The sequence below is a fragment of the Armigeres subalbatus genome, chromosome 1 (genome assembly GCF_024139115.2).
Source record: "Armigeres subalbatus isolate Guangzhou_Male chromosome 1, GZ_Asu_2, whole genome shotgun sequence".
NCBI classification, from domain to species: Eukaryota; Metazoa; Arthropoda; class Insecta; order Diptera; family Culicidae; genus Armigeres; species Armigeres subalbatus.
In genome coordinates this window covers 53,868,857-53,888,564 of record NC_085139.1, presented here as the reverse complement: position 1 = coordinate 53,888,564, position 19,708 = coordinate 53,868,857, and the positions used below count along the sequence as shown (strand labels likewise).

The following is a 19,708-nucleotide window of genomic DNA, read 5'->3' as shown; positions in this document are numbered from 1 at the left end:
ATAAGTGAGGACTGAGTAGATTTTTTTTATGAGCGGTACAGTACACGTAAACAAATTTAATGTTATATATTATTAAGATTTCTAATACGTTTTTGCCGAAGCAGGCGCTTTAATGATATGTATAAGAAAAAAATTATACATCGCATTAGTCACATATACATTCCGAAACCTATACTTTTCATTAACTTATGAATATTATTAGCTTTTTGATATGGGATCATTCATTAGGTGGCATAATGAAGAGTAGAAGTATTTTCGAATGGTTTTTTGTCATAACATATAAGGTTATTTTTTTACGTGTAAGGTTTTTAAGATAGCGAGGTTCCGAGTGATGTTTAGTGATTGTTCATTTTTGCCCACAGTGAAAATATCGTCATATTTTTCGAACACTTTCACAAACTGTTCGAATGACCGATTTGACAGCTGTAGTCCACTTACACACACGCAAAATGGTCAGTTTTTCGAGCAGTATACAGTTGAGAAGTGAAAATCTTTCTGCCTGCGATGACAGCCAAAAGTGATAGTGCAAAAGACCAGCAAGCAAAAGCCATCCGCAGATAGAAAAGCTGATCCTCTTTCGTTTTCGTGCGTGTGTCGTCTCTGCGTCGGGTGACAAGGAAAAAAAAAGGCTGTGGTTCGTCCGATTCGGATTATTAGTTTCCCGTGTTCGATCCGTCGTTTTTCTTTGGTTTTCGCGAGTTAGCCCAAGAGTGTTCTTTTCCGCAGACTACGCACCAGCAGCTGGAAAAGTTTTCCCAAGTGTAAACAAAAAAGGCGAGCCTTGGAAGCAGCAGGAAAGGTTTAGTCATCGTCTGCGGAACAAAAGCGGAGAATGTTGGCCCTGATCAATCGCATTCTGGACTGGTTCAAGAGCCTGTTCTGGAAGGAGGAAATGGAACTGACGCTGGTCGGGCTGCAGTACTCGGGCAAGACCACCTTTGTCAACGTAATTGCCGTAAGTATTGGATGAAGGGGGGTGGGGGGTTTGACTTAGCAGTAGAGGGATGCTCGGGTGGATCAGGGGAAGGGAGGTAGAATCAGAATTTGATGCATAAGCAACAAGAAGCAATGAATCATAGCTTAATGGATGTGCGAACGGCTTCCGTGAAGGTTCCTTTATTTTGTTGTTCGAAGTTTGAGAGTTTGTTCGTCGACTGTGAACGAGCTAATCAGGGTTTGTTGTTATCAGCTTGTTGGAACGATAGCGTGCTGAACACTCGAACAGAAAACCTAATATTAAATGAAGCTAATATTGATTTCGTCTTAGACATATATGTACGATAACAAAGGATTAATTACTCTTTAGAGATTTTAGTTTGATGTATGCAGGTTGTATTTTGATGATGACATGAATTTATTACTTTACTAGTATTACCATCTTAGAACTGGAACATTGTAGCACATTGTAGCCTCACGGCTGAATGTTTAAATGTTCAATAAAACTTCCACAGTTAGTCACTTGCAGTACTGTTTACGTTTGTATGCCCTTCCGAATGATAATTACGCCAGCAAATTACAAAATCAAATAGGGAAACGATCCTAACGAACTGTTGGAAATTTTCGGTCTTCCGGTTACAAGGTGTCTAAGCCAAGTTACTATTTTTGAAGTCGTGTTTCATGGTTGGCACGAATTTTCTATGCACTGGAGCGTCAAGGTCATACTTTTTAATTACACTCCCATCTTCTTGTAATGCACTTTTAAACGAAATTTGAGTGACATAGCTGCCTGTGGGGCAGCAGGGACTATGTCCAAGGGCTTGACGACCCCTCCCAGGCCATCTGCGAGTTGTGGCGCCTGCCTAGGATGTGGTGGGGTTTGACAGTGGGCCCTGTTAAACCTCTATAAAAAGCTGCATGTAGCCGCAAGTAGACCCCACCAAAGCGACCGTGTGCCGCTCAAAGCGCACAAGCCCAAGTCCTGGTGTTAGGTGGGACGCTAAACAGCCCTGACACGACGGCTCTCCGACGAGACAGGAGGTTTGCGCAGGCCCAATAAGCCGCCTTTAAAAACAACTATTACGAACGACATAGAAGCTGTCTATGCCTGTGAAATCTAACAAATTGGAAAAAATTTGAACAATTCGTGTAATGCTGATTTCCTTTGTTTGATCATTTTGTAAGTAATTGTTTGAAAAGCCTCGATTGTTGAGAATATCTCTGCGTTCACCAATCACACAAATTGTTTGAAGAGTTCAAATCCTGTTCAAGCAAAACAATAATAATCAAGCAAAACAAAAGGTGAAGGGGAAGAGGTACGGGCTGCGTATGAGTATGTGCGGAGACAGGGATTAGACGCGAAGTTGGCATACCTGGCGGAGGCTTAAGATATGAAACTGGAATCATGTGAAAATATCCTCTGTAGTCAGGCTAACACCACCCTCAAGGAAGCATCTTGAAAGGTAACTACTTTTGAGTTGAGATAGTAACGTTGTTTAATGCACTGCGGAAATTCGTCCCGTACCCTGTAGTAGTAGACCTATCTTTTATTAGGTTATGGGCCCAGTAACGATTGCTTGAAGAATTAAAATCATTGAAAATGTTCATGTTGTAGATAATTCTAGCTTTTTTTTTCACGTTGCAAAAGTGTTGCTACAACAAAAGTTGTAAATAAATATTTCTCCATGACGAACATTGCACTTTATTTACTAAACGGATAGATAATTGAGATCTGTTGAAGTTCAAAGGAACTCATTGATCATAGTAGGCAACCTGTTACACTGTTCATTGACATACGTATAATTTGTAGAAAATAAATCATTCCTGAATTACACTTCAAACAGTAAAGACGTGTTTGGTCATTTGTTTGCTCAATTACCAATAGGTTATGAGCCCAGAAGAACTCATTGAAGAGGATAACTCAATCCAAACTGTGAAATCGTTACCAGCTATTCCGAGAGATTCGAGTACGATGAGTGATCTCAAGACGTCTTTCAAGAAGCTTGGTGATTCCAACTATGCGGTATGCCTCAAAATCCGCCTGCAGATTGGATCACGAAAGATGCGAAGGCACGTGCACTCATTGGACTCTCAGTTGAAGATGGGCAACTTTCGTATGTTATTCGAGCATCGTCGAGTAAGGAGATGAGGGACGCATTACGAACTTACCATGAACGGTCATCTTTGGCGAGCAAGGTCCATGTTCTTCGCAAGCTATGTTCCCAGTGGCTGTTGGAAGGAGGAAGCATGTCTGAACATTTGAACGAGATAACCTGCCTAATCAACCGGCTGATTGCTTTGGGAGAAGAGCTGAAGGAACACTGGATAGTGGCCGGCCATGATTTTATCAAGCTTACCGGAATCGTATGGAAGTCTCATTACGGCGTTGGAATGCCGACCAGAAGCGGATCTAACCTTGGAGTATGTGAAAGGTAAGCTCCTTGATGAATGGAAGCGACGTGAAGAAAACCAATCGATGGAAAAGGTGTTACGAACTGGTGGAGATGAGACAAACAAACTATCCATGAAACAGAAGGTAACCTGCCATTATTGTGGAGTAGAAGGTCATTTTCGTCGGGATTGTAGAAAGTTCATCAATGACAAGAGAAAGCAGCAGAAGCCCAGAGATCAAAATGTAAAGCTAGTAGTGAATGATGAAATCGAAATGTGTTTGGCGGCTGGTGACGCATTGTGGTTATTGGACTCTGGCGCAACTTCTCATATGACGAATGATGTACGTTTGCTGGATAGATTGGATGCTTCGCGGAGAACTAGTATTAGTTTGGCGGATGGAAATAAAGTTCAAGGAACTGGCGTTGGTACAGGTGTATTCCGAGGCGTTAATGATGAAGGCAAAGCAGTTAAGGTTCAACTATCTGATGTCTATCATGTACCAGCGCTTTCTGGAAGTTTATTAAGTGTTAGCAAAATAACCGATGAAGGATTCGAAGTTATATTCAACCAAACAATGTGCAAGATAGTGAAGAATGATGTGGTTTACCTGACAGGAGAGCGACGAGGCAGTTTATATCATTTGAAGGATGGACCCGAAAGAGTATTGGTTACTGTGGCCGACCATTCCCAACAATGTATTCATTTGTGGCATCGCCGGTTAGGACACCGGAACGCGGATGCGATTATGCGAATTGTGCGTGACGAAATGAGAACCTGTATGATGATGCAGAACTGTGGGGTTCAAACCATCTGTGGCACGTGCTGTGAAGGAAAACAAAGCCGTATTTCATTCCCGAAAGAATCGGAAAGCAGAACAGTGGCCGTGGGTGACTTGATTCATATGGACTTGTATGGACCATTCGAAGAGTGTACACCGAGCGGAAACCGATTTTGTCTGGTGATCATTGATGATTTCTCCCGTTATACTGAAGTATACTTGATGAGATGCAAATCTTGAAACTTTTAACAAGATCCAAGAGTATGTTAGTTTAATGGAAAATCAATTTGGAAGAAAACCAAGAATCATGCGGGCAGACGGTGGAGGAGAATTCACCAACGGTAAATTGAAACAATTTTGTGCTAATTATGGAATCCGGATGCAGCAAACCGCTCCCTATAGACCTCAGCAAAATGGTGTAGCAGAAAGAAAGAATCGATACCTGGTCGAAATGATGAGATGTATGTTAGCAGAATCAAAACTGGAAAAAGGGTTCTGGGGAGAAGCCCTAGCAACCGCAAATTATATTCAAAACCGTCTACCAATATCATCGTCAAACAAAACCTCCTATGAGGTCTACTACGGGAAGAAGCCATCATATACACTAGACCTCTTCATGTTTCCAAAAAGTATCAAAAATTCAACCGGTCAGCCCAGAATCACAATTCTTATGCTAAAATAACTCTCCTGTCAAATTTTCAGCTAATTCGGATAAAATTTCGAGGTGGCTCAAGTCGATTTAGTGTTTTTGGGCTATTTTCAATTTTGGAAAAAAAATCTAACAAGTGATATAAACGTCGAAAACTATCGCAATAACCTCTATACGGAAGCTTTTTGTGTGCTCTACAAGTCTTGTGAACATTGCGATTCGTTTCGTTCACGTTTTGTCCATGTTAAAGTGATTTTTAAGCCTTTATGTGCATAAAAATACTTTTTCCCCGAAAAGTCGTTGTTCTACGAAATTCTTGAGTTTATGACAAATAATTTTTAATTTATTATATAATTATTCCTCTTTTTCCCCTGGAAATTTGAGTAATATAATTGCTCATGTGTGATTTATCGTTAAATTCTTAAAAATCAGAAGCTGAACATTTGTCAAAAATTTGCACGCTGAGATTTATTCGAACAAGTTGTTCAAACAAAGAAGCTTCGATTTCACTTGTTACTACGATGCACTCAATGTTAAAAGCATGCAGACATATGGTGAAATTAACAAAATTTGGAAGTCATTTGTTGTAAGCATTAAATATCATATGATTTGATTTATGTTTTGTTCGAACAACTTGCTTAAAGAAATCCTAGCGTGCAAATTTATGACAAATGTTCAGCTTCTGATTTTTAGGAATTTAACGGTAAATCGCACATTGGCAATTATATTACTCAAATTTTCAAGGAAAAAAGAGGAATAATAATATAATAAATTTACAATCATTTGTCATAAACTCAGGAATTTTGTAGAACAACGACTTTTGGAGGAAGCAGTATTTTTATGCACTTAAAAGCTTAAAAATCACTTTAACACTTTAACTGACAAAACGTGAACGAAACGAATCGCAATGTTCACAAGACTTGTAGAGCACACAAAAAGCTTCCGTATAGAGGTTGTTGCGATAGTTTTCGACGTTTATATCACTTGTTAGATTTTTTCCAACATTGAAAATAGCCCAAAAACACTAAATCGACTTGAGCCACCTCAAAATTTTATCCGAATTAGCTGAAAATTTGACAGGAGACTTATTTTAGCATAAGAATTGTGATTCTGGGCTGACCGGTTGAATTTTTGATACTTTTTGAAAACATGAAGAGGTCTAATATACACATATGCGAATATTTGGGTCAACGGCGTTCGTGCACATTCCAAAACAGAAGCGTAGGAAGCTTGACAAGAAAGCAGAAAAGTTAACATTTGTTGGTTACGCAGATGGATGCAAGGCATATCGTTTTCTGAACCGAATGGATTGTACTATCACTATCAGTAGGGATGCAAAATTTGATGAAAATTTGTATCAAGAATTTGAAATGGAAGAGCAGAATAACGATGACATAATAATAAGCCTGGATAATGGAACTTCTGTGCCTCAAGTGACAAATGATGAGCCTGAACCAGAACGCGAGCCGGAACTTGCAGGAGTTATACCACCGATCGAATCAGATGTGGACGGAGACGCACACCAAGAAGTAAATCACGAAGAAGAATCAAATGATCATGAAAGTATTCTTAGACGATCTTCGAGGCGAACAAAAGGAGTCCCCCCTAAGTGGTTCGAGCGAATTTGGTCGGTTACAGAATGTCAGGAGGAGCCATTGAGTTTTGCAGAAGCTTTATCAAGTAACCATAAAGAGGAATGGAAGATGGCAATGATGGAAGAAATTAATTCAATTGAAGAAAACAACACATGGAAGTTAGTTGATCTACCTGATAAAAAAAAGCGATTGGCGTCAAATGGGTCTACAAAATAAAAAAAGATTCTAATGGAGAGATTTCAAGATTTAAGGCGAGACTGGTAGTAAAAGGATTTAGCCAACAATATGGCGTTGATTATGACGAAATATTTGCTCCGGTTGTACGTCAAACAACTTTTCGTACTTTATTGGCAATTGCTGCAAAAAGAGGGATGTCTGTACGCCAATACGACATCAAGACTGCGTTCTTGAACGGCATCCTTGAGGAGGAGATTTATATGCAGCAACCTCCTGGATTTGTGGTTAAAGGAAGTGAACATAAAGTCTATCGATTATACAAAAGCTTATATCTAATCTAATCTATCTAATCTCATACTTGCGCAGCCAATACTTGAAAGCATCCTGGAAAATAACGGTTTTCTAAATTCCGTCATTTTTCTTTTCATACGGCCAGGCCAACTACCGCAGAGATGATTTCTAGTATTTTTAGTATTTGTAAAACCTTAAAGTCGATCCATACCATGAAATCGAGGGGAAAGGAAGAAAGCGTGGACCTCCCGTACCAAACGCTTCCTGTTAGTATACATAGTAATGAAATATAATATTAATGAATTGGGAGCGAAGCTATTTAAAAGTTATGAAATGCTTCATTCGGCAAATGATGGTTGACGTCGTGTTCAGAATAACTATGATCACTATAAATTAGAAAAGAAGGATATCATCATTAGTAGACGGTAACGTAAGCTTCTTTCCTCGGTGACAGATGTGATGACAATTCTGAAAATAAAAGAAGTACTAGCACAACATTAGAAGATTGGTCACTTTTATTATACTCATGTTATTTTTTAAATGCTTTTCCAGACTGCTATCAGAAATTAAGGAAGGTTTAATACTTGATTCCAATCAAAGAAAAACATAACAGGGATATGAGTATTAATATTTGCGGTCGGGAAGCATCTAGGAAATTGGAAGGAAGGATTAGTGTAGTATTTACTTAATGACTTATCGACAATTTCATAAGCACTACAGAATTGGAAATTGGGGAAGGTTTTCGTTGGGTCAGGATTTGCCTGTAGCTGGCAATGTGACCGTGGTAGATCTTACCCCGTAACGCACCACGTAAAGGTGTCTACCCAGCATTACGGGTCTATCGATTATACAAAAGCTTATATGGATTAAAACAGGCTGCTAAAGCATGGAACCAACAGCTCAACTCAGTACTAGAACAACAAGGTTTCAAGCGTTGTGAATCTGATCCATGCTTGTATACGAAGCTAAGAGGAGGAAAGCATTGTTATGTTCTAGTCTATGTGGATGACATTTTGGTTGCAAGCGAGGACAACAATCTAATCGTTGAAACGGAAAAAGCTTTACAAAACAGATTTGCGCTTACATCACTGGGAGAAATCCACTGGTATTTGGGAATGGAAGTCAAGCGAAATAAGGATGGAGATTTCTTCATATGCCAAGAACGCTACATCGAGCAGATTGCAAACTCATCCGGATTAATAGAAGCTAAACCATCAAAAATACCCTTAGACCCAGGATATTACAAGCATGAATCAAATGATTGTCTTCCAGATAACAAAGAATATCAAAAACTTACGGGCCAGCTACTGTATGTATCAGTTAATACCAGACCAGATATCTCTGCAGCTGTGTCCATTTTAAGCAGAAAAACTAGTTGTCCGAATAAAGATGATTGGGTAGAACTTAAACGGGTTGCTCGTTACCTGATGACAACCAAACACTTATGGCTACGACTGAGCAATACGAAGAAGAATGAAGAATTACTGGGATATTGCGATGCTGATTGGGCTGAATGCCGAGATGAGTCCAATGGCGGTTTCCTGATGAAATACAACGGAGGAACAATTACTTGGGCATGTCGCAAGCAAACGTGTGTGTCGCTTTCAACGGCTGAAGCAGAGTTCGTAGCGCTATCAGAATCTGTTCAAGAAACAATGTGGTTGAAACGGTTACTGCACGATCTTGGCGAACATCCAGCTATCCCTGTGATTTATGAAGATAATCAAAGTGCCCTGAAAATGCTTGAAAATGGAAAATTCAGTAACAGGACAAAACACATTGATACCCGGTATCATTACGCAAGGGATATGAAAATAAAACAAGAAGTCAGCTTTATCTACTGCTGTACCGAAGAAATGATTGCAGATCTTCTCACGAAACCTCTTGGAGCGGTCCGTTTGGAAAAACTGAGAACTATGTCTGGAGTCGAGATCATGCGTTGAGGAGGAGTGTTGAAGTACAAAGCAACTCATTGATCATAGTAGGCAACCTGTTACACTGTTCATTGACATACGTATAATTTGTAGAAAATAAATCATTCCTGAATTACACTTCAAACAGTAAAGACGTGTTTGGTCATTTGTCTGCTCAATTACCAATAAGATCAATATCCCATCATCAGTATCTTTGATTAGAAGATCAAATGATGAGATAGTTGACAGTGCCTGCTGCTCCGTAACAAGAATACTTTCATTCTTCAAAATAAACTAGGAGTTGACGACTATCGACTATCATGTCAAGAATTATACGCTACGAAAAATATTGAAAAAAATATATTATTTAGGAGAAAGTGGGGTAAGATCGCCATATGGGGCAAGACAACCAACGTTGATTATGACTTAAGTGATCATTATATTCACATTATTATTACGAGGGATGGTTAACAGTAATGTAAAATGGCTATTCAACTGAAAAATGCACTTTGACAATTTAACCGCAAACGTGACCTTTAAGTGGTCTTGTTGTGTAGGGGTTATCACGCCTATCTAGAGAGTAGGAGGTTGAGGGTTCGAAACATATGCTGTGCATATGCACAGCCAAGATATTTAACAAAAAAAAAAAATAACTTGTTCTTGAAATATTGATTTTAAGATGGTTTAGTTGAAACTCGGATTTTATTATCGGATTTTTTTATAATTTGTTGTTACATAATTTAGGGTTTGAAGCCAAAATTACTCATTTTTCAGCACAAATTGATATTAACGAAGGCTTGTATATAACTGTAGCTTACCTACATTAATAATTTGAAGAGATTCACAGTAATTCTGATCTATAGAGTATCAAGGACATACGTCGAATTGGGGCGGTATTGCCAATTGGAATAGGAACAAGCTCATCTCCAGGATTAAGAGTTGCCTAACCCTTAAATGCATTTAAAAAATCATCAAAATAGTTTCTGCCTGAATCAGAGATGTTTATAACAACGGATATGGTTTTACTCGTAGAAATGAGCTTTAGGCAAATTTAGATATTATCGTAGAGCTAGAGGTCAACAAATCAACATGGAATGCGACATTTTCAAGCAAAACATCATTTGAACATAATTCTTAGCTCTATTAATGAGAGCGATAGAAAGTCCGTCAACTTTGTATGTAGCGTGAAACTAGAAAAAAGCGTATTCCCATTTGTAAACACGGAGAATGGTACGAGATAAATAATTGATGGTAAATAAAGACAAAAAGTTCTCCAGGAATTCCTCTAACAATTCCTCCGGAAGTTGATCCATGAGTTCCTGTGGAAGCTCCGCCAGGAATTACTGTGGAAGTTCCTCCAAAAATTCCTCCGGAAGTTCCTCCGGGAATTCCTCCGGAAGTTTCTCCGGGAATTCCTCCGGAAGTTTCTCCGGGAATTCCTCCGGAAGTTCCTCCGGAAGTTCCTCCGGGAATTCCTCCGGAAGTTCCTCCGGGAATTCCTCCGATAGTTCCTCCGGGAATTCCTCCGGAAGTACCTCCGGGAATTCCTCCGGAAGTTCCTCCGGGAATTCCTCCAAAAGTTCCTCCGGGAATTCCTCCGAAAGTTCCTCCGGGAATTCCTCCTCTGGAAGAACTTCCTAAGGAATTCCTGGAGGAACTTCCGAAGGAAATCCTGAAGGAACTTCCGAAGGAATTTCTGGAAGAACTTACTTTATTTGTCTTCTTTGTCTAATTTGTCTCATTTGTCTTATTTATATTATTTTCTATTTGTCTTATTTACACCAACACCTTTGTCATTACCCAAATCTCTTTCAAAGCTTATGTGGAAACCTTGTACAGAAATCCTCTCACGATATTTTCTAATGTTGTTCTAGAAACGGATTATGTTTTCATTTTCCAAAACCAGCTGGAGTTTTTTTATTTTGATCTCCTTATTGCGTGATTGGTCGGCGTTGCTGCTGTTCTCTCGCCGAACCACTGCACAGTGTGCAAATTCGAGTCAAAAAACGGACGCAATTCAACCACGGTATGTACATATCTGGAGATTACCTTAAAAAAATCACAAAAATCCAAAGAATCTGATGGTGCCGACCCCTTTGCCGTTAGAATACTGGAAGTGTCCTATTTTGTACAATTTCCCCTACAAATAGAGGATTTTGCTAATGCATATGTTCACATCAATCGAAAAGACAGGGAAAACCTTGACTTGTGTTATGGAAATATCATAATAGGCCTCCCATATATTGTTGAACACGGATAAGTGTCTCATTTTGTCTAATACCCCCTATAAAATGCTTCAGATGATACACATTTAAGATTCAAGGTGATCATCAAATGAGTTACTGTCAGTTATGGAATTCAGGACGATGAAATAGTATTATCCTCGGACAATTCACTGGAAATATGTTTAATGTCTGTTTTTGTCTGATGCTCCCTATAATTTGAAAATATTTTCAAAAGTATAACATCAAATCAATTTTCATTTTAGAAAAATGTACTAAGATCCTTGAAGACTATTATAGGCATATCAAAAGGCTATTTCTTTTTTGCAGGGTCCCTTCAGTGTCTCATTTTGTCCAATATCCCTTATACGTTGAACCGTTTTTATTCAATTTATCAGAACACACAAATTGAAAGCTCGAGAAAATTTTGTGAAAATCGGCGAATTATCTGGACAATAAAATGTGACTTTTCCTAGGGGGTTGAGTAGTTTTCTGATTTTGCCAAATATCCCCTATAGTTAAATGAAATTTTAAAATCAGATAGAGCAAATCAATTAATAACTCTGAAAATTATATTAGATATTATATTATATATCAGATGTATGGATGACTTCTCCCAGTAAGCAATACATTTCATAAGATATGTTATACCTTATTGGGATAATGCCTACTATCAGCAAGTGGAAATAACTCAAATTCATGCACAATGGGGAAATCCGATTTCAAAGGTGGAAAAAATTGATAACTTTCTTCACAAACAACTTACAGAAAAGTTCAAGAGCTTATTCGAAAGGGAATTTTGCAAAGTATTCAGTGAGTGCTGTTTCAAGGACGTGGAACGCTTCTGTATGTAGTTATTGAGTTCGTTTTGCCCTAATGCCCCATATATCGCGAGTTTCCAAACTATTTGTCATTTTATATTTAAGACATTGTTCTAAAATTGTGTTTATCTCTTCACTGTGGATCCACAAAAGGTCACTAAATATATTTTGTTGGTAAAAGTTGGAAATTTAAGGGATTTTGCGGTCAAATAAGCATCAAAGTGCATTTCATGTGCAATTTTCATGTATTCTGTAAAAAATAGTAATATTTACAGATAAGTGTTGATATTATTGTCTCAAAGTGTTGAACAGATATTGACAAATGTTTGCCGAACAAAAATTACCCAAAAATTAACCATACCCGATAGCACAACTAGACAAGAATAGTCATATGTTATGAGTCTTGATGTGATCATAGATAGGAGGTGATGGGAGATACTGTTTTTTCTTACCTTTTTGCCCAAATTCCCCTATGAAATAATATAGCTCAATGATTCTGATGAAGGAAATGATGTAGTAATGTTAATTTAGTTGATATTTCCAATGATATAATGAAAATAACAAATAATCATATAATTCATTAAAAATATTGAATTATAGCTCATTTAATGTAATTTTTTATTCAAAATAGGATAACATTTTTCACGGACGACGCACATAGAAGATTAAGGGCTCATTCGAAAGGGAGTTTTCCAAGAAAATCAGTGAGAGATGTTTTAAAGACGTGAGACACTTCTGTATGTAGTTGTTAAGCTCGTTTTGCCACAATGTCCCGTACATCACAGTTTATCATATTTTTAGTGCTTTATCTTCCAAGTATTGTACTGAAGATGTGTTCTCCTCTTCATTATGGATCCATAGAAAAGCACTATACATGCTTTATTGGTTTAAGTTGGATATTTAAGGGATTTTGGGGTTAAATAAGTATTAAATTGCACTTTACGTGAATTTTTCATGTATTCTGTAAAAAAATAATAAAAATATTATTATCCTTCCAAAATGTTCTTCAGACATTGATAAATGTTTGCGAAACAATTACTAATGAAGTAAATCATTTCGCAAGTGTTTTGTTTTGGGATTTATTGGGTAAAACCCGATTTTTTAAATGCTTCTGAAAAGTGCCGATACCAATCATTCCCATTGCACAACTAGATAAGAGTAAATATATTAGTCGATGTGATAATATAAAGGAATAGATAGGAAATATGACGTTTCACCCAAATTCCCCTTATGAAATAGTATAGCTCAATGATTCTGGGTTAAGAAATGATGGAGTAATATTGATTCAATTATAATTTGTCAATGAAAAATAACAAATATTCGTAGATTGCATTGAAAAAAAAATCCAAGGGTTCAGAACTCAGAACCTTTTTTTTAAATACATAAATAATGAATTTTTTCACTTATTTGTCCCAAAATGCCTTAAAAATTCATTTTTAATGTAATATGTGGATTTTTGTTTTTTTCTATGCTATCAATTTCTGTTAAAAAAATTTATGACAATAATATCAACTATTATCTGTAAATATCTGAATAATCAATAGGCTGTAGATTTTGCCAAAATTGACCATATGTAGAGCTACATCAATACTTACAAGTTTTTAAATCATAGTATATTAACCCTAAATGATCATTCGATGTAATATAGTGCTAAAGATTTTTTGGGTATTATTATTCTTTACAGAATACATGAAAAAATCACATAGATGCAGTTTGATGATTATTTGACCCCAAAATCCCTTAAATTTCCAACTTTTTCCAACAAAAGTGCTATGTATGGATCTACATTGAAAAGGGAAAACAGAATTTCAGTGTAATTTTTGAAAGATAAAAGTACCAAAATATGAAAAATTTTGATGTATGGGACATTGGGGCAAAACCAGCTCAATAACTACATACAGAAGTGTATCATGTCTATAAAACATCACTCACTGAATTTCTTGGAAAATTCGCTTTCGAATGAGCCCTTAACCTTATCTGTGAGTCGCTCATGAGAAAAGTTATCCTATTTTGTATAAAAAGTTACATTAAAAGAGCTGTATGACCCTCAAATCCCCTATAAATCAATATTTTTAATGAATTATATAATTGTTTCTTATTTTCATTATATCATTGGAAAATATCGATTAAATTAACATTACTACATCATTTCTTGCTCAGAATCATTGAGCTGTATTATTTCATATGGGAATTTGGGCAAAAAGGTAAGAAAAAAGAAAGAGTATCTCCCATCACCTCCTATCTATGATCACATCAAGACTCGTAACATATGACTATTCTTGTCTAGTTGTGCTATCGGGTATGGTTTGGAAATGTTTGGCATTGGTGCTATTCAAAAGTTTTTAAAAATCGTTTTTATTCAATAAATAATTAAATAAAACATTTGTGAAACGATTTATTTCATTAATTTTTGTTCGGCAAACATTTGTCAATATCTGTTCAACACTTTGAGACAATAATATCAACACTTATCTGTAAATATTACTATTTTTTACAGAATACATGAAAATTGCACATAAAATGCACTTTGATGCTTATTTGACCCCAAAATCCCTTAAATTTCCAACTTTTACCAACAAAATATATTTAGTGCCCTTCTGTGGATCCACAGTGAAGAGATAAACACAATTTTAGAACAATGTCTTAAAGATAAAATGACAAATAGTTTGGAATCTCGCGATATATGGGGCATTAGGGCAAAACGAGCTCAATAACTACATACAGAAGCGTTCAACGTCCATGAAACAGCACTCACTAAATTCTTTGCAAAGTTTCCTTTCGAATAAGCTCTTGATCTCTTCTGTAAGTTGTTCGTGAAGAATATTATCAATTTTTTCCACCTTTGAAATCGAATTTTCCCATTGTGCACCGCCAGACATTCTAAATACCCACGCTCATCTAATGTGAACGTGTACTATACACATGTGCAAGTGTTAGCTTGACAAATGGATTGCGGGTGATTTAACTATGCGTCCAATTTTGGAATTTCGAGCTCATTCAGTAGCCACTAGGTTGCGAAGGCCGACGGAGGTCCTTCGTACATAGCTTAGTTGGTGAAAGCACCAGTCTAGCGTACTGTTGGGTCGTGGGTTCGAGTTCCATCGAAGGGAAATTGGTTACCTCCAATACATTTTTCAAATTAATATCTTCCGCATAATGTACATATTCACATATGAGTTTTCACTGCATTTTGGTAGTAAAGCAGCAGTTGTTCATGTGGCTTCTGAGGTGGATGCGAGGAACTGCAAGCGGCAGACGAATCAATACGGACATGATGCAAAACATTGGGGTACTTGCCTGCGCGAGGATTTTGGAAGACCTCCTCACCAACACCATACGCCGGACCAGGACGGCTGCAGATCGTTGATGGGAAGGGCTCGACTGCGATAGGTGGCTTAGAGGCTTCCATAGAGCTTGTGGCAGGTCTGCGTCCCTCGATGCAAAACCCTTAGTTCGATTCGTTTGTAGACTGTTGACTGGAAGTCGTAGATGTTTCAAGACACGAAAAGTTCGAAAAATAATTGTACTAGCCCGTGTTAGGATTTTGGAAGACCTCTACACCAACCCCAAACACAGGACCGGGACGGCTGAAGATCGTTGACTGGTATGGCTCGACTGTAAAGGGAGGGGGGGGATGGATCCGAGGCTTCCGTTGGGCTTCGGCCAGTTGGCGTCCCAGTTTCCAACAATGGATGATTGAAGTGGAATGAAACGGTAAAATTGACCCGGTAATATTTATTGTAGAATTCGCAGGCGAGCGGCTGCTTTATTTTTTGGATTAGGTGCCAAACGCCGGACACTGATACCATCAGGCCAATACCAGGCGTCGCCGATCATACTTGAGACTGATTTTCACACAGATACTTTGAACGAGACGAAAGAGATATCGTCTACGTTCTTGCCGCGAGGGACAAGCTTTGTGACAGTTACTGAAGAAGCATCCACGTTAGAAATCTCGACAACATATTATTTTACTCTCTCAATTCCCTGATCAGGAGCAAAAGGAGTTCCATAGAAAACCGTTAGTCCATTAACTTTGACTTTGACTTGGTCCTGCATGCATTTGCATATAATATTAATTTTGTATATGCCATTTTGTTATATGGAGTTCATAATGTTTTGGTATAGAAATTTTATCTGTTGATCCAACGGATATACGCTAAAAGATATGACTTTTATATTCTTATCACCTAAATCTACCACGATTTTGGCACCTGTTGATCCATTGAAAGCACCAATAATTATCGCATACCAACAATCGTCCACAGAAGAAGCAGATTCAACCAGATTTCATCGCTAAGTGTATCTAATAATTCTATTTTCTTATTGCAGTCCGGCCAGTTCTGCGAAGACATGATCCCGACCGTCGGGTTCAACATGCGCAAGGTGACCAAAGGCAACGTGACCATCAAGGTGTGGGACATCGGCGGTCAGCCACGCTTCCGGTCGATGTGGGAACGATACTGCCGCGGGGTCAACGCCATCGTGTAGGTGTCATACGCGGCCTCGTAACCGCCTTATCTTGGCTATATCTCATCATCCATCGTCCCCGATAAGAAATTGTTGCAGTTGCAGTAGCAAACGTCAGCAGCAGCACCAGCATCGTTTCGCGTCGGGGGTGGACGGAATGATTATTTACGATCCTCTTGGATTAATGGTGTTTGATGAATTTTTCTATCGCTACATTTTAGCTACATGGTTGATGCGGCGGATTTGGATAAGATGGAAGCTTCTCGGAATGAGTTGCACTCGCTGTTGGATAAGCCACAGCTAGCCGGCATTCCGGTGCTGGTGTTAGGTAACAAGCGAGATATTTCTGGCGCGTTGGATGAGCCGGGACTGATTGAAAGAATGTGAGTATAAAGGAATTTGATCATCGATCTATTGTTGAGTTTCTTTTTCATTTATGTTATAAACTGATTTCTGTTGAGCTGATCTAGAATTTGACAATGATTTAAGATCCTGTCCAGATGGAATAAATATGTGGATATGGCTAGTTCATGGAAGGTTCTGCTCGCAACCTCAGTCCTCAATGTGTTTTTTCCTAAGAATAAACCTTTTCATGCCATCATCATTTTCCTCCTATATAGGAATCTCTCCAGCATACAGGATCGGGAGATCTGCTGCTACAGCATCTCGTGCAAGGAGAAGGACAACATCGACATCACCCTGCAGTGGCTGATCGCTCACTCCAAGAGCCAGAGCCGTTAAAATGATGCAACGGTTGTTGTCGTCGTCGCCGTAGTTATTGTCGGTTTGTGTGCGTTCGTTGTGGCTTCAGCAGTTCAGCAGGGATTTTAATATTCAACGATGATCAAGCAAAGGCTTTGGGGGACCGGATACAAGAACTATTAAGAGACTGATGGTGTACAACGGCGCGGCCACACCATGTTCGTTAGTTTTAGCAATGAGTAACGGCAAGAATTTCAAGCATGAAAACACAACAATGTAGAACATTTAGTAGATCACGTGGCACATGGTACACCGGATTGGCTGCTCGAGCATAAGATTCTTCCCTATAATAGGAACTGTTTGTTTGGTATGTACGCGGGAACGGTTTCCGAATCTCAACCCGGTACGGTCGGATAAGATGAACAGTGTTAGGCATAAGAGAGGCATGAATGCGATTGATTATAAGTTGTGACATTTGAGCAGTTTTGTTTTAATATACATAAAAAGTTATTACAGTCATATGGATACTAACTAAATTACTTCAAATGGAAATTATTCGGAAAGAGCGTCTTTATTATTCAGAAATATTGGGATACGTTAGACGAATGGTATGACATCATCTGTTAGGGTTTTTATGCGTGCAGATGTTCGTGATTTTGATAAAATATTCCCCCCAAAAAAAGGCAAACTGATAAAAGCAAACTCAATCAGCAGTTAGTACGCAAAATAAACGCCAAATGATTCACATTACTAACTAGAGCAATTCACACAGCAACAAACCGAAGCACGTACATACCCTCACTAATCTCAATGAAATGCACGCAGGATGACAATTCTGCTAGGGAAACAATTAAATTGAAACAAATTTGCTTTATAGATAACACGTTGTTAAATGAGTGCGAGATCGATGAAATGAATGAGCGTCCTTTGCGTTGTTTCCAGCTCCCGTGTTTTGTCCAACAGTTCTACGAATTATGCGTTTGTTTGAGTTCCTGATCCAAGTGGGCAGCATCACAATCCTTTTAGTATTGTTTTCTATGTGTGGACGAAAACGATCTGAGTGCAGCAAATGTGCGAGTGAATTGACCATTCAATTGATAGTATAAAATATCCCAAAACAAAACAGACAAATAGTTGAACTTATTATTCTCCATTACTAAACTGATATTTTCGAAAATAAGTAAAATGAGAAACAATTCTTTTTTCTTGATATTTGTTTTTAACTTTTTGGATGCTTCTTATTCGTATTATGCAAAGATATATTATTTTCATATTTTTTACAGAAACAAATCAATTTATTTTTCTTCTAATGTTTAGGAAAGCTCAGTTTCAATAGTGAGCAATTTTAGGTTTCGCGCAGTGATATGTTGAGTAATATTAGGTCTTTATATAAACAACAAAAGTCGAGAGGGTCAGGTGGATAACAAAAAATACATAATTACGTTGTTGACCGTTATGATGCCATAGTCGGTAAATAAAACCTTAATCACGATCACATAGAATAACACTCACATATTTGTCCCCGTTTATTAAAAAACTGCAAGAACACTTTGCAAGGTAATAAAATGCAGGCTGTCGAACTCGCGCGAACGAGATCACCGAATGTTCCAGCGAAGCTATCGGAAATATGTAAACCTGGGACAAGTCTGTGAGTGCGGACGGTAGTTATAGGTTCCCATTGGATTTCCATTCGAAAAGTAGTGTCATTGTCAAAAGTTGAATCTTGCAAATAAAGCCAAGCTTCCTTAGAGCAGTTATATACCAATCGATAGGTTTTCACGTTTCCTAAGGCTTAATATTGTGGGTATTATTTCGCAGTTTATTTTTCAGCAAACATTTTCTATCAAGTTCAACCAGCGTTATAACAGTGGTAAACATTACAAGCGAAACAAATAATCATAATGACAAAATATAAAATGGGAAGGAAGTGGTGAAAAACGAATAGTTAGTAGATGAAACAAAACAAATAACTGGAAACTAAGAATGAATATGATTAATATTAAATTGATTACTAAATCTTATACTGTATATAATGACAACATATGATAATAATAATGAAATATTATATATGACTACAGAAAGCAGTTTTATTCATTTATGACTACAAAAACCAGTTTTATTCATTTATGAATATTGAAACAACCGTGGAAATAAAGTCTTTATAGATTTGGATCCGAAACATTTTTTACGGAAAATAATTCTAGATATTTTTGTCAAACAGTCGTTTTTTTTCAAGGATTCGTTGGCAGAAGGAGAGAGTTGGATGAGGGTACATACAATGCCTGTGGATGATGCCACAGTGAAAAGTAACTGCATTCAAGAACTGTAGAATGTGGCAGCTTATAGAAGTCAGGAACACCTTCTTCACCACCAGCGAAAATAAATCATCGGCTGCCCTTCGGAGGGACGTCATCAAGCTTACGCGGAGACAAGGCCAGTATATCATTGCCGGCGACCTGAATGCCCAACATCAAGCCTGGGGCAACAGTCGCGGCAATCGAAATGGCACCATCTGGCAACGACAAGTAACGACATGGAGGAAGGCCACTACACGATCTTGAGCCCGGATTCCTCCACTCGGCTGAGTCGGTCCGGTGTCCACGCAACCCTCGACCTATACAAAACCAACATGAACGACTACGTCTCGCAGCCGGTCGTCTACCAGGAGCTCAGTTCGGATCATTATCCGGTGGTGGCGGAAGTGGGCTCCTCGGTCAATCGGCATCAGCAGTTCTGGCGAAACTACCACTGAGTCGACTG

At 38.2% G+C, this 19,708-nt stretch overlaps 1 protein-coding gene across 1 annotated transcript; it reads left to right on the top strand.

The window, feature by feature from the left end:
* The first annotated feature begins 480 nt into the window (after nt 1–480).
* On the top strand, nt 481–19,029 carry LOC134225496 (ADP-ribosylation factor-like protein 8). Its single transcript, XM_062705615.1, has 4 exons — nt 481–955; nt 16,109–16,263; nt 16,468–16,629; nt 16,867–19,029. The coding sequence occupies exons 1-4, from the start codon at nt 833–835 to the stop codon at nt 16,985–16,987; spliced, it is 561 nt and encodes a 186-aa protein (XP_062561599.1). The 5' UTR covers nt 481–832; the 3' UTR covers nt 16,988–19,029.
* Nucleotides 19,030–19,708: the final 679 nt, after the last annotated feature.

What these genes read in the sequence shown, in the direction of transcription:
- LOC134225496 (XM_062705615.1), top strand. Translation starts at nt 833, where the DNA reads ATGTTGGCCCTGATCAATCGCATTCTGGACTGGTTCAAGAGCCTGTTC. An exon ending in CGCGGGGTCAACGCCATCGT is followed by an intron (nt 16,264 to 16,467) that starts GTAGGTGTCATA and finishes GCTACATTTTAG; the next exon opens with CTACATGGTTGATGCGGCGG. An exon ending in CCGGGACTGATTGAAAGAAT is followed by an intron (nt 16,630 to 16,866) that starts GTGAGTATAAAG and finishes CCTCCTATATAG; the next exon opens with GAATCTCTCCAGCATACAGG.